Here is a 24,807-nt window from a genome sequence, read left to right on the forward strand (position 1 = left end):
AGTTGAAAAACAATGTTTTTTTCCTACACAGGGGGCCATAAGGGTGGGTTGGTGGGAGGCAAGCATGACTAGGGAAGGGAACTGGCATTTTCCAGTGGAGACATGGCAAGCAGGGCCAGCCCTAGGCCAAATGGTGTGCCAGGCAAGGAGCGTCTTCAGCACCACCCCATTTGTTAAACTTTTGAATACTTTATTTTTGTTGCATTTGTAGCCCATTTCATGACTTTGATGCCTGATTTGCGTGCATGATCTCTCCCTGTCATATAAGATGATAAATTTGCACACTATGATCTGTAAATCTGTAGATATTCATGCCATATATGAGCAAATAAAAATTAATTCATTTCCTCTAAGCTGATAGAAACTTATTAATTTTAAGAATAACTGAAATGTCCTAACATCAAGAAATTGAACTGTGCACCAACATTTGGTGGATCAGCATTAAATAGTGTTACAGTAGAGACAGCCAACGTTAACCTTCATCCTTTAGTTCAAAAGGTCGCTTTTCTCACTTTTGTCCTCTCGAACTGAAGCACAGCATCAGAGAGTAGCCAATGGCATTTTCAGGTGATAAAATAGCATGCAATGTCAGTCTCTTGTTGGACATCATTGATTGAATATATGTTTTAATGAGCTTGAGCTTCAAAAAGCTGCGCTCACCATTCGTAACTCTGACTGCCAACTTGAGCAGAATCCTAACGCTATCCACCCATTAGGAAAAGTGTTCTTCAGCTCTGCAAAATGTGACGGATGTTATCCAATTTGACATAAAAGTCTTTATCATTGACGTCCAAATATTCCCCATGTGTCAGCGTCCAATGAAGATCCGAACACTTGTTCAAGAGTGTTTTCCTGTCCGCCAACAGCTTACTAAGATCATACCAAAAAAAAAACAGGTCTTTTTGTGCTGCTTTATTTGTCCAAACCTTTCTTCGATGGATTTCTCTTGCATTTTTCTTCTGAGCTTCCCAGCACCTCGTCTCTGCCGCCATAACCAAACTATCTCTTCTTCTGCTGAATACAAATTTCCTTGAAAACAGGCTCAACTCCTAAGTTTTCCACCATTTCTTCAGCAGCGCTGGTGGCATTTTTCAAATCCATTGTCTCTGCAGGCCACAATTAAATCAAGGCAGCTTCTCATCAAAGTGGTAGCAGTCACAATGTCCATTGACTGAGTTTGTAATGCCTTGCTTACAAGGTTTACTTGGAACAGGATATGGTGCCAAGCCACAATTGAGATCAGAAATTTAAAGTCAATGATCTAGTTTGCCAGGCTTTGCACCTTGTATCATATTCCAGACTTGGCTTTACTTGTCTGCACCAGTTCCATCAGGGCGCTGTAAATCTCAGTCACTTGGTACCTCACTGGTACCTTGCTGTCAAAGCGCCTCTCACAGTGAGTGTTACTGAGCAGCTTCATGGTCAGATTTGTAACATTGTCCATGAGGATCTTCCACCTGATATTTGATGCTTAAAACTGGACATATATACTTAAAAGTACTCCAAAGAGAGATACTGAATCTAAAGAAGATTATGCTACATCTGACTCAAGGAGGAGGCTAATTGAGATCAGACGTTTGAGCACGTTCCTGCAATGCTGGGTTTCTACATTAATAATGTACTGGTTTTCTGCCTCTATGCATTTATTCAGCTTGAGCCTGAACTCAAACTAGCCAATGCCAATTCAGTTTCTCAACAGTCTTTCGCAGTCTTTCGCAGTGTGACTTTGAGACATGTCTCTTCTGCTCATTTACTGAAAACATCATATCCTTGATTTGCCTGGCCTATTCAAAATTGTATAATCAATATCAGCAGAGTTTAGGATCACCGGCCATAAGCAGGATCTGGTGTATCCATTTGTGGTGAACAAGTTTTCTCGCTGATGTTTTTGTCATCATGTGAGGTTGATACTTCTTTATCATTTCCCTCTTTTTCATATAAACCAGATTTTTCTTTGTCGTTGCTCTTCATTTCATCTGAGCCACATTGTTCTTTATCATCACTCTCCTTTACGCTGCCAGGAAAACTGGATGATTCTCCATCACTTTCCTCACATTTCCATTCCTTATCTTCAGGTAAATCTGCTAATTTCTTAGTACTAGGACTTCCACCATTTACGCTTCACTCCTCAATTTCTTCTGCACTGGGACAATCACTACTGCCGAAAGCCTGGTCTATGTTGTTCTGTTTCAGATATTTTCCCATCAGATTTGCCCTTGCTGCAAACTTGATTTCAGTTGAGCTTTTCACTTCCTCTACTGAGCTTATGAAGGCTTCTTTGGGAGCATCTTTTATTTTCTACAGGGGAAAAAAGACAGTATTAGGGAGAACAAGAGTCTACGTTGTGCAGTCTTAGAAAGTCATGAAACATTACATGTTAAGCATGGCAAAAGAAGTAACAGTATTCCTTTTAGATTGTTGTGTAGACAGGGGTTTGATAGATATCTCTGGTGGTTCATTAAATATGTCCTTTATTAGTGCTACTTACACTCTTCAAGTCTTAAAACACAAGTACACTTTCACAATTACACAATAAAACAAGGTTTACAATATTGCTACTGGGCCCTTACTTCACTTCACTTCATTCTTATATTTCACTGACTGACTGGCGATGCTCTGCTCCTTATATACCCACAAGGGCATGGCTGACAACATTCTAGGAGGCTCAAGGAAAATGTAGTTCTCAGCAAGTCTGGAAGGTTCCACGAGATTCTACAAAGGTCAAGAACATTGTAGCAGGTTAGTGAAAAATGAATCTACATATGGAATACCTGAAACATTTTACTTCACATAATCTATTTTCCCTTTTGTTATTAAAAACAAAAACAGTATCCCGATCCCAGGACCCCCTCAAGCCCAGCAGCCCAGGCAATCATCTGGGTTACCTGCCCCTAAATCTGGCCTTGATAGCAAGGAAGGAGGCAGACTCTATTTAAGAGCTGGATACTGCTTTGAGCAGGGGGTCCAACCATCACCACACGTAAGGAAGACTTTCTGGAGAGAAGAGGGCAGAAGGAAATCTGCCCAGCCTGAAATGCTGACAAACCTTGGACTTTCAGAAGGAGCAAGATCAAACATGGGGTGGGTGCATTTCAGGACCTTTGGGTCTTTTCAAAGATCCGTAACTCACAAATGCTTTCAAGAGTGAAGTTTCTGGGATTAAGAAATTCCTTTGCTAAGCCCTGGTTCCTTGCTTTCCTGCCACATTGTCCTTGAAGGGGTTAAATAGAAGCACCCACAATCTCAGCAGAGCTATGGAGGAACACCTGTAAGCAATTGGTGGGCTTGGAAGGTCTTGAAACACTCTTTTGTCGGTATAAGCTGCATCTCCATTAGGAAAGTTCGCCGTATAACTACAGCAGCAAATGCTTTCTAATGTAGACAAAGCTTCTGTTTACCTTTTTAGGCTGATAAGCACTAACCCATAGTAAAATACAAAGGACTCCAGGAGTTAAAAAAAAAATGAAGCTACTGTATTTAGGTTTGGCCTCTAGTTACCTTGCCACTTCTGAGAACAAATTCTTCACAGAGATGCTAACAAAGAAAAAAGAAAGAAAGAAAAGACCAGGGCAACAGAATCAGTTATGCTCCAAATTGATTTTCAACACTGTGATGAGATTCCCCTTTTATCATTTTTGGAACATTCCCTTTCCCAATTAGAGAACACAGCTGCTAAGAATAAAGTGATGTCTGTTCGATGAGTAGAAGGCACAATGCAGGCACTCACAGCATCAATAAGGGCCATTGTTCAGAAAATATTGCCACTGAAAAAAATTAAATGCTAATGGGACTAATTTCTCATTGATCTTTCACTGTCACATTCTGTTTATTTTGCTGGGTTGTCTGAATTGAAGTGGAGTGTCTTATGTACTTGTAAACCCAATATGGTCACCTAAGAAATGCAGAATTGTTTCTATAGACCAGTCTCCCCACTCCTCCACAATAAGGTACTCAAAGTTTTCTGGTGTAAATCACATCCCGTACTCATATTATAATGTTCTTGGTGTGGATGTGATGGTAAGCACATTTCTTCTTTACTTTATTCTGAGCAGAGTCATTTTATAGTTCTGCTCAGGGAACAAAAAGAGCTTTCCGTGTTACAGAATCCAGAAAGAGAATCAAAAGAACATAGTATTCCAGGTAATGGCACGTTTCCATTGATCAGCTTTCTAACACAAACATTATGTACCGAAGTTCTTGCTACCAAAAAGATATAAGATGTCAGATCCCAGAAGAAGTTAATTACACTTGACTAGCTACCCAGCATCCTGAATTACGAGTACCATGCACGAACATGATTTACTGAAACCAGAATCCTTTGATCACTTCATTTCTTTTATGCCCACAACCTGCTCTGCTTTCCCAGGGCATCTTTAAAGGCTTAAAGCAGTTTTATTTATAATGAACGGGGTATCATTCTCTTGTTGAGAATAAACATGCGTCTCCCTTTTAATTAATTTTAGTGCTGCAGGATTTGTAGGTGATGCCATTGCCTAGGAAACATCATAAAAGGTACAACTTTGTGGTGGTGTTTTTACTCTCTCTATCACGCTAATATCACTTCTACTAAAACAGCATTTATAAATCTTCTGACTCATATGGGACCTGATCCAACTGTTGTTGAAGTGGATGGAAGTCTTACTAGGGCCTTCAAAGGGAAGTCTTACTAGGGCCCCCGTCCACTTTTTACCACAGTGGACCCTGCCCCCTTCTCGTCCTCTTCCCCCTGAGGCCCCACCCCTCGGGCCAGGCCAGCAGCCAGGGGAGCCTGGGCAGTTGTGGGAGCCGTGAGGACCCTCCACCTACCCATGGTGCAGGGGGCCTGAGAACAGCCCCCAGTCTATGTCCCCACCCCCCGCGCTCCCCACCTGACTGAGGGCAGGTGGAGGGTCCACGCTGGCTCCCCACAGCTGCCCGCATGGCTCTTACCATGACAAGGCTGTGGTTCCAAGGCCTCACCCTGCCCCTCGGCTGGAGCCGGGTTGGGGTAAGGGCTGCACAGGCAGCTGTGGGGGAGCCTGGGTCCCTCCACCTACCCTGGGTGGGAGGCTCAAGAGGTGAGGACACGGGCAGGGGGCTGCTTTTGCCCCATCCCACACCAGGCGGGGTGGGAGGCTGGGCTCCACAGCCCCCACTCTGGCTTCTGGTTTGGCCAGGGGTGGAGCCTCTGGGGGAAGAGGTAGGGAAGGGGCGGGGCCTTGGAGGGAAGAGGAGGGGTGGAGCGGGGTCCCCTGGCCCCCTCACTTTTGGGAAGGCTCTGCAACCCCTGGAATAGGTTGCCCCCTTTCGCTGCTCAGAGCCCTAAGCAATTTCTTGCTCTGCTTATGCCTAGCACCAGCTCCAGCTCCAGCATGTTTGCAAGTTAATGCTGACCATGCCCCATCTCTTTCTGCACTGTGAAACCATCTAGGAAGGATACCAAGGGCAGCAAGTGGTGGCGATTCCCTTGTAGTAGGAATCCTGTAGACCAGCGTCTGTCCCCCAGCGGGTTGCAATCCCCAGGAGGGTCATGAAAGGCCATCAGGGTGTGTGTGTGTGGAGGGGGGTGTTGCAAAGTATTGAAAATGTTATTACAGTCTAACGCAAAGGAAATCTTGCTCCCTCACTCCCCACATACCTTCACTTTTCATGGTCAGCTATTCTCTGTTAGCCTCTCCAAAGACACACAGTAGGTAAGGGGTTGCGGGCAGGGAAATCGCAGGGAGGGGAGCTGCAGCCCAGATGTTGGAGCTGCATGATACCTCTCCCAGCACTCTCTACCTTTGTTCTTTCTAATAAAAGTCCCTGAGTTAGCAAAGAAATATAGGATCTATTTAAAAATATTAGCAATCCGTGTGTTTGCTTTGTGTAGGGGGTCTGTTCTTCCACTGACTCTCCTAGCTCCCATGGCTGGCTTGGAGCTGGCTCTCGCTTTCCTTCATGTTACTCTTGAAAGTGCTGTTCTCTGAATAATAGCACTCACCCACAGACACATTTTCAGTGGTTTTCTCTTTGGTCTGGTAAGGCCTACTGGCTGGTTTGGAGAAAGACACACACAGTCCGAGATCCTCATGACCGCCAACATGACACCAAAGAGTAATTTTCCCAGTGAATTAACGAAAGATCCTGTAGCTTGGTTTCTTATTTCTGGAATATACAAACAGGAGTCAGTCAGCAAAAATACACAGGGGCTGATTCTCTTTTCTCTTATGCAGTTGTACATTGACTTAAATGGAGTCACTCGCAATTGACATCAATGTAAGTGAGAGGGCGACCAGGCCCATACATTTACTGTAACAATGGGGATGAATGGAGTATTGGAGTGAACATTCACAGAGTATGGAAGTAAAAGCAGGAAGAAGTTGGCAGTGCTAAGGGTACAGTGCAAATAGCCTAATGATATTATGGGAGCACCGAGAGTAAACAGCATTATGCCTAATGTTTCTATATTGTTAGCATTATATTCTCCCATCCCTCAAGGGAGCAGGCCTTCCTGGTGTAGTTTGTGCACTATACATATGACAAAAATCATGTGTTTGTGTTATATGGGGGAAATCCTGTACCCTCTCCTCCATCTTGCAGTGGGAACCATTAGTGTGGTTCTGCTGTGCAGGGGGTGGGAACAGGATTCCAACTGCTTGTTCAGAAAGTGTGCACACTGGTATGCTGCAGAGCCCAGTGGGGTTCTGCATGCATCAGCGTGCAATGGAGATTCGGGGATGGGACGTTTCTTCAACCCTGAATCTGGAATAGCAGCTGCTGAGAGGCTCAGTGATTTCTGTGGATTGGTTTGTGAGAATTCCTTTCCCCAGCCCTGGGGAACTTTCCAAGCACGCAGACTGAGTCATCAGATTGGGTCTCACTCCTTAGTGATTCAGTTTCTGTATCTTGGACCCAATCCTTCAGTCCTTATGGGGGCAAAGCTTGTAGTCAGGTCAATGAAGTCATATTCTGACGTGAGCAGCGTCCTGGCCATTCCATTTGCTTTGACAGGAACCTGGTCACATCAGAATTGCAGGACCGGGCCTTTCAATTCCGTGATGGCACTGTGTGGGTGTCTGTTGCTCTGCCTCTGTAACGTTGAAAGAATGGCGCTGGAACACAGGAAACAAAAAGCAGTTGGGTATCTTCGACACCTAACCAGATCAACCTGTTTCTCTTTGGCTTTATTCTGCTCCAACAATCTGTCCCATCTTCTTCTCGTTCATATTTGTATTTGTTCAGTAACTGCCTGCAGCTTAAATCTCTGATTTAAAAAGGCATTTAAAACAACCTGCTTTTTCATGCAACAGATAAAATTGATTCAAGAAACCGTAATGAGACAAAATCAGAGCCACTTGGAAAGAAAACACTAGGAGGCTTAGTGTCTGGGAAAACTAACTGCACTGAAATAGACCAGAACACGTATAGGATGCCAAGAGACGGGGAAAAAAACCTCATTATTGTAGTTAAAGATGCGCCAACACTTTAGTTATGAGCCTTTATTTTTAGGGTTTGTTGTTTTTACCTCTACCATAAAAGTGACTGAGGCTGAGGCTTAGATTGCAGAGCTCTGGGTCTGATCCTGACAAGGCAGCAATGGGAATTTTGTCATTCACTTCAACGGGAGCAGGATCCAGCTCATGTTTTTAAATGGCTGTGCCCCCCTCCCCTTTGTGCATAAGAAATGTGCATGCCCACCGGCCCCCAGCATTGTGCATGCAGAGTAGAAATGCTTTCAGATGTGTTGATGGCTGCTTGCCTCCTAAGTTGCCAGTGGTGGGAGCACTTTCCCAGTTTGCACACCCATTTGTGACACAGGTGAGTGCATGTCTGGGAATTTCTTGCACGTGCAAGTGGGCATTGACTTTAAAACGTTTAGTCCCTAACATGCTAGCTAATGAGCACATTTTTATTAATTTTGTAATTACAATGATTTATGTGGAAACTTCTGGCCATCTTGAAGCTAGAGAGTAACAAAAATCAGAATGCTGTACTAATTTTGGAGGCAAATCACAATGCAACCTCAAGTATACAAAGGCCTCAAGGGGCATCTGTAGCCTTCAGCTAACCAAAAGAGCTGAGGGAGCACTTGCACGAAGACTTCAAAGCCTGCTGCCTGTCTCCCCCAGTGCTGTAGCACAGTGGGTTGCCAATGGGAGGGGCAAGGGGGGAAAAGTTCTGGTTCCTGACACAGCCCCTAAGCAGGATTCACTTAAGCTTGGCTCCTGCAGTGTTTGCTATAACTGCAGGAGTCGAACTCTATTCCTCTCTGTTCTGGAGCGTCCATCTCCATGCTCTCATCATTCCTGGGTGAGCTGGTCTGGCTCAGGGTAACAAATAGCAACCTTATTATGCGCACAGGATTTTTTCTAACCTCCATTGTCTGAAACATGTTCAAGGCTCATAATCCTGTTTCAGATTAAAAAGAAGCTATACTGTAAGTCCCCTACCACACTGAGTAGGAAATTAGGATAATCTAATAGAATCATAGAATCATAGAATATCAGGGTTGGAAGATACCTCAGGAGGTCATCTAGTCCAATCCCCTGCTCAAAGCAGGACCAATCCCCACTAAATCACCCCAGCTAGGGCTTTGTCAAGCCTGACCTTAAAAACCTCTAAGGAAGTAGAGTCCACCACCTCCCTAGGTAACCCATTCCAGCGCTTCACCACCCTCCTAGTGAAAATTTTTTTCCTAATATCCAACTTAAACCTCCCCCACTGCAACTTGAGACCATTACTCCTTGTTCTGTCATCTGGTACCACTCAGAACAGTTTAGATCCATCCTCTTTGGAATCCCCTTTCAGGAAGTAGAAAGCAACTATCAAATCCCCCCTCATTCTTCTCTTCTGCAGACTAAATAATCCCAGTTCCCTCAGCCTCTCCTCATAAGTCATGTGCTCCAGCTCCCTAATCATTTTTCTTGCCCTCCGCTGGACGCTTTCCAATTTTTCCACATCCTTCTTGTCGTGTGGAGCCCAAAACTGGACACAGTACTCCAGATAGGGCCTCACCAATGTTGAATAGAGAGGAACGATCACATCCCTCGATCTGCTGGCAATGCCCCTACTTATACATCCCAAAATGCCATTGGCCTTCTTGGCAACAAGGGCACACTGTTGACTCATATTCAACTTCTCGTCCACTGTAACCCCTAGATCCTTTTCTGCAGGACCGCTGCCTAGCCATTTGGTCCCTAGTCTGTAGCGGTGCATTAGATTCTTCCATCCTAAGTGCAGGACTCTGCACTTGTCCTTGTTGAACCTCATCAGATTTCTTTTGGCCCAATCCTCCAATTTGTCTAGGTCCCTCTGTATCCTATCCCTACCCTCCAGCGTATCTACCACTCCTCCCAGTTTAGTGTCATCTGCAAAGTTGCTGAGGGTGCAATCCACACCATCCTCCAGATCATTTATGAAGATATTGAACAAAACCGGCCCCAGGACCGAGCCCTGGGGCACTCTGCTTGATACCAGCTGCCAACTAGACATGGACCCATTGATCACTACCCGTTGAGCCCGACGATCTAGCCAGCTTTCTGTCCACCTTATAGTCCATTCATCCAGCCCATACTTCTTTAACTTGCTGGCAAGAATACTGTGGGAGACCGTATCAAAAGCTTTGCTAAAGTCAAGGAATAACACGTACACTGCTTTCCCCTCATCCACAGAGCCAGTTATCTCGTCATAGAAGGCAATTAGGTTAGTCAGGTATGACTTGCCCTTGGTGAATCCATGCTGACTGTTCCTGATCACTTTCCTCTCCTCTAAGTGCTTCAGAATTGATTCCTTGAGGATCTGCTCCATGATTTTTCCAGGGACTGAGGTGAGGCTGACTGGCCTGTAGTTCCCCGGATCCTCCTTCTTCCCCTTTTTAAAGATAGGCACTACATTAGCCTTTTTCCAGTTGTCCGGGGCCTCCCCCGATTGCCATGAGTTTCCAAAGATAATAGCCAATGGCTCTGCAATCACATCCGCCAACTCCTTTAGCATTCTCCGATGCAGCGCATCCGGCCCCATGGACTTGTGCTCGTCCAGCTTTTCTAAATAGTCCCGAACCACTTCTTTCTCCGCAGAGGGCTGGTCACCTCCTCCCCGTGCTGTGCTGCCCAGTGCAGTAGTCTGGGAGCTGACATTGTTCGTGAAGACAGAGGCAAAACAAGCATTGAGTACATTAGCTTTTTCCACATCCTCTGTCACTAGCTTGCCTCCCTCATTCAGTAAGGGGCCCACCCTTTCCTTGACCTTCTTCTTGTTGCTAACATACCTGAAGAAACCCTTCTTGTTACTCTTAACATCCCTTGCTAGCTGCAACTCCAAGTGTGATTTGGCCTTCCTGGTTTCACTCCTGCATGCCTGAGCAATATTTTTATAGTCTTCCCTGGTCATTTGTCCAGTCTTCCACTTCTTGTAAGCTTCTTTTTTGTGTTTAAGATCAGCAAGGATTTCACTGTTAAGCCAAGCTGGTCGCCTGCCATATTTACTATTCTTTCTACACATCGGGATGGTTTGTCCCTGTAACCTCAATAAGGATTCTTTAAAATACAGCCAGCTCTCCTGGACTCCTTTCCACCTCATGTTATTCTCCCAGGGGATCCTGCCCATCAGTTCCCTGAGAGAGTCAAAGTCTGCTTTTCTGAAGTCCAGGGTCTGTATTCTGCTGCTCTCCTTTCTTCCTTGTGTCAGGATCCTGAACTCGACCATCTCATGGTCACTGCCTCTCAGGTTCCCATCCTTTGAGATATCCCATAGTCGTTAATAGAAAAGCATTTCCCTGCTATAGAATAACATAACGATATTCAAAAAATAAAACCTATAAATAGAACATCATTCACCACTATGTTCTGTAGCTTTTTAGTGCCATTTGTATTTTAGATAGAAAGCTCTTTGAGCCCGGGAATGTCATTCACTGTATTATTGCCAATTCGGCTCCAATGGTTAGGCAATATTCAGCCCCTGGTTTCTGTTAGGAGAAATTGATGGTGGACTCAGATATACTCCTTGGTGCAATCCTGTTGATTTACAAATTATGTACAGTAAATCCTATTTCCCTGCACATGGTAGGAACAAATAGCAGAGGGCAGTTTCCTGGCTCACTATTCCAAGTCAGCCCCCCAAGTCAGTTCTGTACCCAACAAACTCTCCCTGCTACCTCTCAGGGCCACATTCATGAATGCTTCTCTCCATCTCTGCTTGCTTTTTCCTGGCTTTCTGCTTCCTGCACACACACATTTTGCCAAATGATCCCTTAGGCCATGCGTACACTACAAAATTAAGACAATCTTATTTATGTCAGTATACAGCCACCAGAGTAATTACATCACTTGTGCATGTCTCCACTCTGCGCCTTGTGTCAGCGGTGAGCGTCCTCACCAGGAAGGCTTATATTGATTGTACTGTCAGTATAGGGCATTGTGGGATGGCTCCTGAGAGCCAGTAACTGTTGATGTAAGCAACACAGCGTCTACACTGACTCTGTGTCAACCCAATTACATCAATCTTGATTCTACACCGCTTGTGGAGGTGGAGTTATTAAATCAGCATAGCAGGGTAGTTAGATCAGTGGGAGCAAAATTTAAGTGTAGCCACTTCCATAGTTAGGTCGACGTACACTGCCTTGTATCCACCTCACTCTACAGTGCAGACCAGACCTTAGCCTCAGCCCGCAGTTAGCTTCTGCTCAGGATTTGCCATGTGGCCCACTGCCTTGGGTGGTGCCTTCTATAGTTTCCAGCTATCTCACTGCATAAATGGAATTAGTTGTTCCTTCCACAGAGCCTGAAAGAAGGGTGCTTAGCACACGCATCAGTGTTCACAAGCCTCATGATGATCTGTAAATCAAAGATCCATTTGATGGTAGTCATTAACACTTTCCAGCATAATCATATGTTTATACAGTGCCTAGCACAGTGGCTCTCAAACTTTTTTACTGGTGACACCTTTCACATAGCAAGCGTCTGACTGCAACCCCCACCTTATAAATTAAAAACACTTTTTAATATATTTAACACCATTATAAATGCTGGAGACAAAGCAGGGTTTGGGGTGGAGGCTGACAGCTCACAACCCCCCATGTAATAACTTCGCAACCCCCCCCCCAATCCCAGTTTGAGAACCCCTGGCCTAGCACAATGTGGCCCCGAGCAGGTTGAGGACTTAAGCCACTACTGCAATAGAAATGTTAAATTACAATAGAACCCTATTGCTTGAATCCCTATTAAATTCTATATGGTTTTTTTCCAAACAGGCCAATCATCTGGTGCAGCTTTTTATGAGCTATCTCTACAGTGGATCCCTTTTTAGTGACCCTGGACTTGACCCTGCCTGGTGCTGAGCACTCCGGTGAGGCTCTGAGCACCTGGGACTCCCACTGAAGCCATCCAGGGAGCATTGAACCCTACCAGTATAATGTGACGATTATATTATTTCACAGAACAGCTTCACTTGGAATGAGAGTTTGCACACTGCAATGTTCTGGAAACAACTGAGGACCTTCATTCTAATGCATAAGAAACAGAGTCCACTACACTGCAACCAGTGATTATCATTTGCTTTTTGTAAAGAAAGGAACTGGGAGCCTGAAGGAGAGAAAGGAAATGGAAAGAAAAAACAGCCAGAAAAGCCCCACAATATTGCCTTAAATACCCTTTAATCTATTCTCATTCCTACTGTACACTCTCGCCTGCATTTCAGGGACCATTCTCAAGAGTGTGATTTACTGATTTAAAGACCAGACTGTGTCTGGCTCTGTTGGAGCACACAAAGAAGGGAGAGGACACAAGGAACTGTCTGCTCCTGCCCCTTGGGGTTGGAGGCCAGATACCATCCCAGCCTTTGTTCTCAGAGAACATGAGGAGAGTTAGAAACTAATTCCAACTATGAGCTCAAAACAGAATGGGAGGGCACAAATACAGCAGAACAAGGACACCTCCCCTTCTCCACAGCAGGTACCAGGACTGGCCCCTCACAGGATGGAAGGCATGCTGCACCATGCCTGCTTCAGGTATGATTCCTTGGGGTGCTTCTGCTGGGGTGATGTGCCTCTGTACTTCCAACTGTTTGCCATTGGACTGGCCCCTAAAGGTCCACTCTAGCCCTTACAGCTCCTTCTTTTTACTTCTTTTAGATGAGAAAAACGTCATCCCTGGTTTCTCCCAACTCTGGGATAAGAGGGGAGTGATGGCTGCCAGGAGACTCTCACTTAGGGCACCAGTACATCTGCTGCTGGCCCTGCACAACCTTATTATTTACCTCTGCTGGAATGGGGAAGGGAAATGGAGAAGAATTTAATTAAGTTGGGAACAAGACAAGTCTTGATTGCATACAGTGCAGTTGCCAATAAACTACAGGTATTTCAGTGGGAACCACGAAGGAGTTCTGAAATGGCACAAACATGTGCCATGCATATAGTAACCTTCGTGTGATGGATTAATTAAATAACGTTCATTTTATTTTTTGTAAAATTTAAACCTTGGCTTTTCTATAAAAAGGGCAAAAATCATTAAACTATTGGTGGTGGGGTTTTGTTTGTTTGTTTGCTTATAAAGTTTCTAAAGTTTGAAAAATACTTAGCGTCAAATTTCTGTCCTTTGTTGCTTAACTTTTTACAGTAACAGATCCCTAGGTGCCTATACTTCTGCCTCTGGGCAAGTGCACTGCTGCATCACTGGTCTGTCTAGGTGACTATCTCCCGCCTAAGCCCTGAGCGATTCATGAACCAGGGGAAGGATAGGTATTCAGCTATCTAAGTCACATGCAGGGCCTGGTCCAGTTGGTGTGCTCAGAGACTACCTAACCCCACGCAAAAGAGCTGGGGGTGTGGGGGTAGGGAGAGGAGGAGCAGGAGCAGAAAAACAACCACCACTCTTATAATGTTTAGCCCAATGGTTAGGGTGCTCCTCTGGGATGTGAGACACTTCTGGGTCAAGTCCCCCCGCTGTCTGAATAGAAGAGTTTTGGATAGGGATCTGCCATCTCTCAGATGAGTGTCCTAACCACTAGACTATAATGCTTTCTCTGGCCCAGATAATGTTTAATTACTACTTAAAGTGGAACTTCAATAGGAGGGATTGAAGAAGCCCCACATCAGACTATTCCGTAGCCTGATGGCTGGGCCATTCACCTGAGAGGTGGCAGATCCCTGTTCAAAGCCTTCCTCAGAGGCAGAAGGGGAACTTGAACTAGGGCTCCCCCCCTCGCTTGGATTAATACCCTTGCCCAACTGCTAGGTTCTAGGCCAGCGCCCCTATCTGCTGCCCCTCACCCTGGCTGCTTCCTGTGGAGTTAGGGGGCTTCTGATCAGGCCCCTCACACAATTTAGGCAGCTAAATGACCATCTTGCCCCCCATTTGTGAATCACAAGCAGAAATAGGCACCTCCCTGAACCCAGATTTTGGCACCGAATTATGAAAGAGGGGAGGGGCTTAGGATACACTCCTCTCCTCAGCATCTCCCATTGGCTACCCTTGGCGGCTCCCTGATCTGCTGGTTTTGTGGATTGCATTCTAAGGCACGTATCTCTCCCCATTCATTGTATAGGAGCCTAGGCACCTAACTTAGGTGTTATGCATTGCACTGTTGTTCTCCTATAATTTGATAGGCACTTAAAAGTTAGGTGTTGTGACACTCAGAATCACAATGCCTGAGTCCTTTTTGTGGATCCAGCCATTTCTCATTCCATGCTTCTTCTTCCCCATCTATAAAATGGCTATAACAATACTTGCCTCATTGTGGGGCTTAATTAATTAATGTTTGTACAGTACTTTGAGATCTTTGGGAAAAGGAAGCTAGAAAAGGGAAAAGTATTATTCATCTTTTGTAATCATAGAAATTTAGAGTTTCCAAACTCCTTGTTAACTTTACAGTCCCTTCCATACAATGCTTGCTCAGTTGTAAGTGAAAGATCTTGAATCACCACATAACTTGAAAGACAAATAATAGAAAGGAGTGATAGTTTGTGGGCTTGTTATTAAGACAATGGTCCTTTCAATACCTCTTGAATATAGATTTGGTAATGGCTGTGCAAAGGCCTCTGTGAAATGCCCAAATAGCCTCAGTCCATTGTCAGTGTTGCCAACTCTTGCAATTTTTGATATTTTTCTTAAAGCCTCAGCTCCTACAGTTAGGTCGGGGTGGCCAACCTGTGGCTCTTCAGAAGTTAATATGTGGCTCCTTCTATTGACACCAACTCTAGGGCTGGAGCTACAGGCATCAACTTTCCAGTGTGCCGGGGAGGTGCTCACTGCTCAACCCCTGGCTCTGCCACAGGCCCTGCCCCCACTCCACCCCTTTCCGCACCCTCCCTTGAGCCTGCAGTGCCTTCGCTCCTCCTCCCTTCCCCCCAGAGCCTCCTGCATGCCACGAAACAGCTGATCGGGAGGTGCGGGGAAGGAGGGGGAGGCGTTGTTTGGCGGGGCTGCCGGTGGGTGGGAGGTGCTGGGAGTGGGATGGGGAGCTGTTGTGGGGCTGCTGACGTATTACTGTGGCTCTTTGGCAATGTACATTGGTAAATTCTGGCTCCTTCTCAGGCTCAGGTTGGCCACCCCTGAGTTAGGTGATTGCAGGAGAATGTCAGCTTTCACTAACAAGGTAATTTTCTAGCTCTCATAGCTGCAAAGAAAGCTTGTAAATGTCACATGAGTGCACCCTAAAGGCTGAAAAGCCACAGGGCAAATAAATGAACATGAAAATGTATTATTTTGCATGTCATGATTTTTAAGACAGTCTCATGACTTTTGAACACTGGGGATGGCAAGACTGTGTGTTGGTTAGCCACAGAGCATAACTGCCATCAGCTGGCAGTCTCAGCAGATATTTCAAAAACAGAATAAGCACAGAGACTACTTTCATGTGGACATGTCCCCGTTAACACAGCAGTGGGGCATACTGGCAGGGCCCAGAGGAGAAGCTTGCACAGCCTAGGACAGTGGTTCTCAACCCAGGGTACTCGTACCCCAAGGGGTATGCAGAGGTCTTCTAGGAGGTACATCAACTCATCTAGATATTTGCCTACTTTTACAACAGGCTTTATAAAAAGCATTAGCGAAGTCACTACAAACTAAAATTTCATAAAGTCAATGACTTGTTTATACTGCTCTATATTCTATAGACTGAAATGTAAGTACAATATTTATATTCCAATTGATTTATTTTATAATTATATGGTAAAAATGAGAAAAGCAATTTTCCAGTAATAGTGTGCTGTGACCCTTTTGTATTTTTATGTCTGATTTAGTAAGCAGGTAGTTTTTAGGTGAGGTGAAACTTGGGGTAGGCAAGACAAATCAGACTCCTAAAAAGGATACAGTAGTCTAGAGAGGTTGAGAGCCACTGATCTAGCAGTATTTGAACTGGAAGTCAAACATGAAGTAATAGGCTCATGTACTAACAGGCAGAGAGGCATAACTGGTTCTGTCCCAAAGGGTGCTGTGCATGCTAGGCCCAGTCCAGTTGAGAGCCACTGGCCTAGGATACTACCATGCTTCTTCAACAGATACAGGGCTTAGAGCAAAGATTCCCTAACAGGAACCACTTCCCATGTGCACCTTGGACTGCATGGAAACGGCCTGGAACATTCCTTCTACTTTGTGATAAGTGAAGTTTCACTGTATTCACTATACATTAGTGCTACTGTATTTATTTAAATCCATTCATCCCTTAAAAAGAATCATTTCCATTGTGTTGTTTAATTGTGTCCGTACAGCTTAGTCTATGAAAAAATAAGCTTGTATTTCAGCTATCCCGTCCTCACCAACGTTGCCAAACCTACTTCCCTACCAGTTATTTGTTTCAGCCCCTTATTACACTTTGTAAAACTAGACTGAAAGCTCTTTGGGGCAGGGGCTGTGTCTCACTATGAGTATGTAACTCTTCTGCCAGGCGAAGCCAGCAGCAACCAGGGCTGGGTTCAATACCTAGGGGTTCCTTTCCATTGATACACCACAGAACTGGCTCAAGCTCCAGTAACCTGGGGAAATTACACACCACCCCTGGGTGCCTCTAGAGCCAATACTTCCCCACTCACAATCACAGAGTCTGAGTGTAGAAAAGAAACATTTTAATAAAAGGAGGGAAGTGACTTGGCATTAATTTGGGAAAACACTGCAAACAGGGTTAATAAACATAAACCATGAGCAAAAGACCCACCCCCAAGTAGGCTGGGCAGTGTCCTTTTCCCCTCAGGTTCTTAAGTCCAGCAACCCAAAAGTCCCTTTCATGTGCCTGACCCTTCTCTGCACCCCACTCACAGTTGCTGTCCTTGGTCAGTGCAGACCCAGAGTTCAGAGGTGCATCTGCAGAGTTCACCTCCCACCCTGGGTGGAGGGGATAAAGAGGCTCCTTACTCCCTTTCAGCTGCCCTACCGGCCACACACTATGCCTTTCTACCTCACCAGCCACTTATCAGTCACCTGTGCTCTAACATAACCCCATCTCACATGATTTCAACTCTCAATCATTTTTAGCTCTTAGCAGGCTGGGCAGAACACAGTCCTATGATCACTGGTTTCAGCTCTGATTGAGCAATAAAAATAACAAACAAGGTTCTAATAAAGCCTGCTTAACTCTATTCTTTGAACAGTGGGGAAAAACAGGTTAAACCAGGGTAGAAAAGAACCCCTAGTAACAGCTTGCAGTCTCCTTACTAGAATATCTACCCCTTTCTTATTTTTACAAGGTTCTGGCATTCGAGCCCCTGATTTAACAAGGTTCTTTCAACTGAGGGTGACCCCCACCCCATTTGGGATAGGTTAAGCACAGTCCTGCTTTCCTGTATTCCTACAATAATTACAACATTGGTAACCATATTTCACTACCCCTGCATTCAGTACTAAGGTGATTTGTAACCCAACACCAGCCAAAGTCTGCTGAATATGTAAGCAGAGCAAGAGCAAATTGTATTTACATAAACACACCCAAAGTCTCTCCCCTCCCCGCTAGCTGTCTGGGAAGTATTCATTCAGACCCTGCTTACAAGTATGTCTACACAGCAAAGAAAAATCCACAGCTGGCCTGGACCAGTCGACTTGGGCTTTCAGGGCTTGAACTGTGGGGCTGTTTCACTGCTGTGTAGACTTTTGGGCTTGGGCTGGAGCCCGGGGTTCTAGGACCCTCCCACTCCAAAGGGTCCTAAAGCCTGGATTTAAATTCAGCTAGATCTGTCCAGAGTGGAGCTCTGGTAAATATTTTCAAACCCGCAGGGCTGAAGCCCTTAGCCCTGGCAACTCCCGCAGGGCTGAGGCCTCGAGTCCTGGTTTGCCCCACAGGGATGAAGCCCCAGGAGCCAGTGGGATTGGCTGCCCTGGCCCAGGTAGGTGTGGCTGCAAGTTCCTCCCAGAGGTGACATGTGGGGTGGTCACGTGTGCCCTCCTTTATATTGTGCCCCCCCCCTCGGCCCAGTATTAAGAGGCACAAGTCGCCTATGACTGTAACCACTCAAGAAAGAGATGTTGGAGTCATTGTGGATAGTTCTCTGAAAACATCCACTCAATGTGCAGCAGCAGTCAAAAAAAGCGAACAGAATGTTAGGCCTTGTCTACACTGGCACTTTACAGCACTGCAACTTTTTCACTCCGGGGTGAAAAAAAACACCCCTCTGAGCACAGAAAGTTTCAGCGCTATAAAGAGCCAGTGTGGACAGTACACCAGCGCTGGGAGCCACTCCCCTCATAGAGGTGGGTTTTTTATAGCGCTGGGAGAGCTCTCTCCCAGGGCTGGTGCCGTGGCAGCGCTTGAACCTTGCTAGTGAAGACATGCCCTTAGGAACCATGAGGAAAGGGATAGATAATCAGACAGAAAGTACATAATGCTGTGTAACAGGGCCTCCTTGGTCCTGCTTCTGTCTCGGTCAACAGGCTACTCAGAGACCCTTATGTGACAGAGTGCTAGGTATGGAAGCCCAAGTCAGCACTGGGTTCACTTGCCACTATATAAATCCATGGTATGCCCACACCTTGAATATTGCGCGCCACTCTGGTTGCTCCATTTCAAAGAAGACATATTGGAATAGGACAAAGCACAGAGACGGGCAACAAAAATGATTAGGGGGATGGAACAGCTTCCGTATGAGGAGAGATTAAAAAGACTGAGACGTTCAGCTGAGACAATAGACAACTAAAGGGAGATATGATAGAGGAGTATAAAATCATAAATGGCATGGTGAAAGTGAATAAGGAAGTGTTATTTACTCCTTCTCATAATACAAGAACCAGGGGTCGCCCAATGAAATTAATAGGCAGCAGGTTTAAAACAGACAAAAAGAAGTATTTCTTCACACAATGCACAGTCACCCTGTGGACTCGTTGCCAAAAAGCCCAATTCAAAAAAGAATTAGATAAGTTCATGGAGGATAGGTCCATCGATGGCTATTAGCCAAGATGGTCAGGGATCATGGGCGGCAGGTGACCTGCCAACTCAGGGAGGCTACCCACCCCCCGGCAGGCCCCACCCCTCCTGTCTGAGGCCCCACCCCTCCCATCTACCTTCTCCCACTGGAGCCCAGAGCCCCTCTTCCCTGTGGCCGCCAGCCCCTAAGCATGGGGTGGGTGGGCTGTGGACCCCCAAGCCTCAGGCATGCGGGCGGCCCCCCAGCCCCCAAGTGGGCAGGTGGGCGGCACGTGGTTCCCAGCCCCAGCGCCCCCAGGCTCCTCCGAGCACAGGGCAGGCAGCCCACCCTCCGAGCGCTGCGTGGTGTGACCCCAGAGCCCAAGGGCCCCCCAGCACTGGGCAGCCCCAGCCACGCCAAGTCCCAGCCGCAGGCCAGCCCTAGCCCTATCCTCAGCCCCATCCCACTTCCCTGAAGAGGAGCAGCCAGCCTGCCTGGGCTGGGGCTAAGGGGGAAAGGAAAGCAGGAGGGGGCCTTTTAGGCAGAGTGTGGACAGGGCCCCGGCCGGGCTGCTTGGGGAGGTGCAGCCTACAATACATGCTGCCCATGTCAGGGATGCAACCCCATGCTCTGGGTGTCCCTAAACATTGGCTGCCAGAAGCTGGGACTGGATAACAGGGGATGGATCACTCAATAATTGCCCTGTTCTGCTCATTTCCGCTGAAGCACCTGGCAGCAGACAGGCGACTGGGCCAAATGGTCTGATTCAGTATGGCCAATCTGATGTTCATGTTCTGTCCCCAAACCCTTCTGAGTCTGTACTATTGTAGGGGCATTTGTGGTTAGTGACACTGGCTCAGCTGGAGTGGGAATCCCTTCTTATCCAGACTGTAAAGGGAAAGACAGGCAAAAGTGGAGAGATCAGGTAAGGGAAGGGACCTAGCCCGCTGTCTTCCAAGATCGGGGGCGGAGAGTGGAGAGACTGCCCCCAGGAAGAAATGGAAGGTAAACGGCCGGGAGGAACGGGGTTGCGAGCGGATTTGGGTAGATTTCAGCTCGCGCTTGGTTTGGGGAGGGCCGTCTACTGACGCATCTGTGCTTGCTGCTGCGAGGTGGGGGTGGAGAGGGATTAAGTGGTGCGCGGAGCAGGTGAGTTGCCCTCCGGGCGCCTCCTGCTATGGACCCTCCTGTAGGCGGGAGGTGGCCAGGGATCCGCAGGAGCTGACGAGGGCCTGCAGCAGGTGGGCTGCTGCCCCGCTTGTGCCTTGCAGGGGGCGCCCCCCCGCCTCCCCTCCACGTGCCGCCCGCAGCAGGTGAGGGGCGGGCGGAGGTGGCGCCTGGGATCAGGTGAGCGGCTGACCGGCTGCCGCCGCCCGGGGCGCCAGGCTAACCGCGGGCTTTGCTCCGCCCCGCCGGCGCAGCTGGCGGCGCTCGGGGCGCTCCCGGGGCGCAGCCCTGTCCTGTGCGCGGCGGGCTGTCGGTCGGGCTGTGCAATCACATGGTGCGCTAAGAATGCTCCAAAGATGGCGGTAGCGGCAGCCGGAGCCGGCGGCGGCCGGGCGCAGCAGCGGAGCGGCTGGCTGGAAGTCCTGGTGCGGGACCGCTGGCACAAAGTCCTGGCCAACTTGGCCGAGGATGCCCTGGTGCTGAGCTGCGAGGAGCGCGCCGACGGCGCAGCCCACAACGGCGTCGGGGCCAGCGGCAACGGGGCGCCCTGCCGAGGGGCTGCCGCTGGCCGCGGGAGCCAGCCGGGCGCCGCGGGCAACCCCGGCGGGGCGGCCGAGCCCGCGGGCAGCGGCGGCGGCAGCCCCAAGGCGGGGGGTGGCCCCGGGGTGCGCACCGCCTTCACCGAGCTCCCCGAGCAAGTGCCCGACGCCATCTCCAACAAGAAGCGGTGCGTGAAGGTGCAGAAGCAGGAGCTGGGCGGGCTGGGCATCAGCATCAAGGGCGGCAAGGAGAACAAGATGCCCATCCTCATCAGCAAGATCTTCAAGGGGCTGGCGGCCGACCAGACCCAGGCCCTCTACGTGGGCGATGCCATCCTGGCCGTGAACGGGACGGACCTGCGGGACGCTACCCACGACGAGGCGGTGCAGGCGCTCAAGCGGGCCGGCAAGGAGGTGCTGCTGGAAGGTAAGGGGTTAAAATGGGCCCGGCAGCTTCCCCCACCCCCCTTTCCCCAGCCGCGCACACGCGCCCTTTCTGCAAGGGGAGGCCAGGGTCGGCCAGCGGGGCAGGTGGGGGATGATCGCGGGGGGAAAGACACCGTGACTCCGGTATGCCCCAGCCACTTTCCCTGCACCCGTGAGAGAGACTCGCGGATCAGGGCTTTGCTGGTGCCTATGGGACAGCGGTAGGTAAGGGGTGACAGACCCTGCAAAGCTGGGCACTCCTGCTACCTGTTCTCAGGCGTGTTTATGGCGGGGGAGGGACCTGTCCTCACCGGAGCGCTCAGATCACGAACTCCAGGGCTGTGCTAGTCTGTGACCGGAAAGTAAAGAGTTAATTTGTGTAAAGCAGCGCTAAGATCCCCAGGCGCGCAGCTCAGGACTTTGCAACTCGGTATAAGGAAAGCAGATCGGATCGTACACTAGCAGAGAGGTTCCAGCCTATGGCTGGGGAACGTTAGGAGTTAATTTGACTTAAGGAACTCCAGGAACCCCAGCTGCAAAGCTGCCGGCTTTGCAAGTTTCTCTGCGTGCACGTTTTAAAAAAAAAAAAAAAAAAAAAAAGACAGAGTAGGAAAGCCTCACCAGCCAGATCAGAACACAAACTACAGTACAATGCAAACCTGAGCAGGATATAAAGCAACTGCATGTCTCTGGCCACACAGCTGAAGGATTTGAAACTCTCCATCACTGGGGGAAAGAAATGTGACAAAACTCCCTGAACGACTGAGATCACACACATTGACTGGGTTAAGTGAAAATTATCTCGAGGATCCCCAGCCTGGGGCTTTGCAGCCCTTCTTTCTGCAAGGAGAAGTGGTTAGGAAAACCTTTCTAAACAGCTGAGATAACACATGACAGGGTGAAGGGGGGGAAGCAGACCTCAGATCCACAAGGCGGAGAGTTTGACTACTACTTTCGCTCTGCAAAAGGGGAGAGAAACAAGCAGATCAGATCACACAGAGCTATGCCAACCTGTGTCTTGTGACTTGAAATTATTGAAATTTACCCCTCCCCCAGTTCATAGCAATGGGGAAAGGGAACAAATCTGACCAAAATTGGCAAATATCTCATTGAAACATTTGCAGGGGAAAAAAAAGACTTTGATTCCCAAGCAGCAGTGAGATGATCTTTTAGAAGCCACCTTAAAAACTGAATGCAAAAGAAGTGAATCTTACTCTAAATGAGTTAGTTCTGGCACAGACTATATAAAAGACCAAAAAAGAAGGTGGGGGGGGGGGGAAGAGAGACAAAAACAAGAGAGAGGATAAGTTAAAGACCAGAAAAAAAGTTCCTTAGATCTCCCCTCTCAAACAAGCTTTGAGTTGAAAGCTTTTTTTTTTTTTTTTTTTTTTTTAAAATCTTTTATAAGTGTCTTTTCCTTGAGGGATAATTTAGTTGCTAGACCTGCAAAAAGGTTCAGCAGAAAGAAACTAGCGCGTGTTAAAAAGAAAATGCCCTTGGTGTGTGTGTGTGTTTTGATAAAGTGCTTGTTTGTTTGTACGTAAGTTCATTTAACCAGCGGTTCTTGACCTTAGAGTCATTAGCGTTTGTGGAGTGAGGTGGTGAACCTGCTGCCATTCCATGTCTTCTATCTTAGTTTGAAACGGAGTTCCTCAGTCATTTGCAACCTGTCCTCCCTCTGGTTCTACTAAACAACAGTACAATATCTGATGTGCCTCTCTTGAGTCACTGAAGAACTGTAACACCTCTTGGAGGAGCCGTGGGAACCAGTGCTATGGATTATGGGGTGCATTTGAGGATCAGTTGTAAATAGCTGAATATGGGTTTATGCTATGGAAAGGGGATGAGAATCCTTGGTTTAAAACCACATAGAGTCTGTGGTTAGGTAAAAGACAAGGAAGAAAATTTCATCTGACTCTGGCTGTGAAAGTGAGGAACTGATCAATGTTGCATCTTATAACAACGGGACCACATCGCCCAGAAGTAATTGGGTACTTGTTTGTCAGGGCGTTCTTATCTAATTGCTCCTTTTCTTCACCCAGCAGTGAAATAGTTCATGAAGGTCTACTAGGTCAGAGAGCAGAAAGGGAGAGGTTACTGAGGCCAAATTCCATCTTTGGTAAGAGGTTACCTATGTATGGACAGAATCTGACCTTTGGTGTTGTCTAATGATTAACATAGCAAATACTGTATAATTTTCTTAACTATTTTCCCCTATGCATAATACACAAAACTGGACATGCAGAAGCTGTGCGACACTTATAAAAGAGTGAGTGAGTGTTCCCTATAGGAGCAAAGACCAGGCAGTTTGACCAGGGATCAGTCTGCTCCTGTGCCCCTCCATCCCCCGTTTTTAAACCCAGTTGCAGCTGCTGCCTTCAGCTCTTTCCTCCTTTGAAGTGAATGCTGATGCCTTATTTCTGCAATAGAGTAGTAGTGCTCATCATTCAATGGTGTATTTTAATAGTCACCCCAATGGATGACTGATGCTGAAATACTTACATTGGGCCAGGTCCACTGGAGAAGCTGAAATCAGAATCTGCCATAGTGTCTCCCAGAACCTGCTATTCAGTTGACAGGGAATCTACGAAGGAAAGGCTGCTTAAAACAAGAGAGCTAGTTTCCCACTTTGCAGATCACTTTTCAGTGATGCCATTTAAAACAGTCCTTTTATGACTGAACAAAGGAAGTTCAAAGGTTCTTTAAACTTTTTGTTTTTTAAAGAGGCTGACACAGCTGGACTGTTCCTGCTTGCCTATTGCAGTCGATGGGGGTTTTGCTGTTGCCTGCAGTGGGAACAAGCTTATGCCCCTATATGGTTTACTTACGGTTCCCTAGCCCTAGCCTCCTAGAGAGCTCTGTATTAAAAACCATGAGCTTTGCAGGAAAAAACACACAGGTGTGCAAGAGACAATCCTCCAGGAATTCTCCCCCATTAAAAACAATTGGCAGGGCAGAGGAACATTGCCAGCTGCTGTGCTAACACATTAGTTCTTGTGTCATGCTTATATTGTTGGGGAAATAATGGAATTTACTCATGCCTGTTGGGCAACAACATCTGAAGAGGCAAGTTCAGTGCAATGGAGTTATAAGGGCCTGATCCTGAAAGATGCTGGCTGCTTTCTGTTCCCAATTTAAGTGGGTGAGGCTTGAAGGCACCCAGCATCTCACAGTAGTGGGGCCCTCATTTTGTATGGTATCCTCCATAGAAACACTGTGCCAAAATGCTTGACCAGCTAAACGATGTATTTACAAAGTGAGAGTCAAATTATGGCCCATCCCACATGCCAGCACAGAGGGCTCAGGCAATGGAAGGCACCCCCTTATCCCCGTGCTTGCCACCTGCATTGCAGGTACTAACATGAGAGAGAGCTGCATATATGGGGCGAGCTG

The 24,807-nt window shown here is 47.2% G+C and overlaps 1 protein-coding gene and 1 long non-coding RNA gene across 4 annotated transcripts in view; one reads left to right on the forward strand and one right to left on the reverse strand.

Annotated features, from left to right (window-relative positions):
* Window positions 1-144: 144 nt before the first annotated feature.
* LOC122464399 lies at window positions 145-24,055 on the reverse strand. Its single transcript, XR_006288374.1, has 3 exons — window positions 23,917-24,055; window positions 5,963-6,126; window positions 145-2,298 (listed from the first exon to the last, which is right to left on the reverse strand). It is a non-coding gene; the product is annotated as an uncharacterized LOC122464399 (long non-coding RNA).
* Window positions 20,404-24,807, forward strand: part of SNTB1 (syntrophin beta 1) — a 171,923-nt gene continuing 167,519 nt past the window's right edge. Inside the window, exon 1 of one of the 3 annotated variants that reach the window (XM_037892069.2) lies at window positions 20,404-21,415. In XM_037892069.2, the coding sequence (XP_037747997.1) occupies window positions 20,806-21,415 (610 nt within the window). In that variant the 5' untranslated portion in view covers window positions 20,404-20,805. The remainder of the gene's footprint in view (window positions 21,416-24,807) is intronic. The other 2 variants (XM_037892068.2, XM_007063394.4) reach the window with 2 other exon arrangements.

This window comes from Chelonia mydas, chromosome 2 (assembly GCF_015237465.2).
Source record: "Chelonia mydas isolate rCheMyd1 chromosome 2, rCheMyd1.pri.v2, whole genome shotgun sequence".
In the NCBI taxonomy this organism is placed as follows: domain Eukaryota; kingdom Metazoa; phylum Chordata; order Testudines; family Cheloniidae; genus Chelonia; species Chelonia mydas.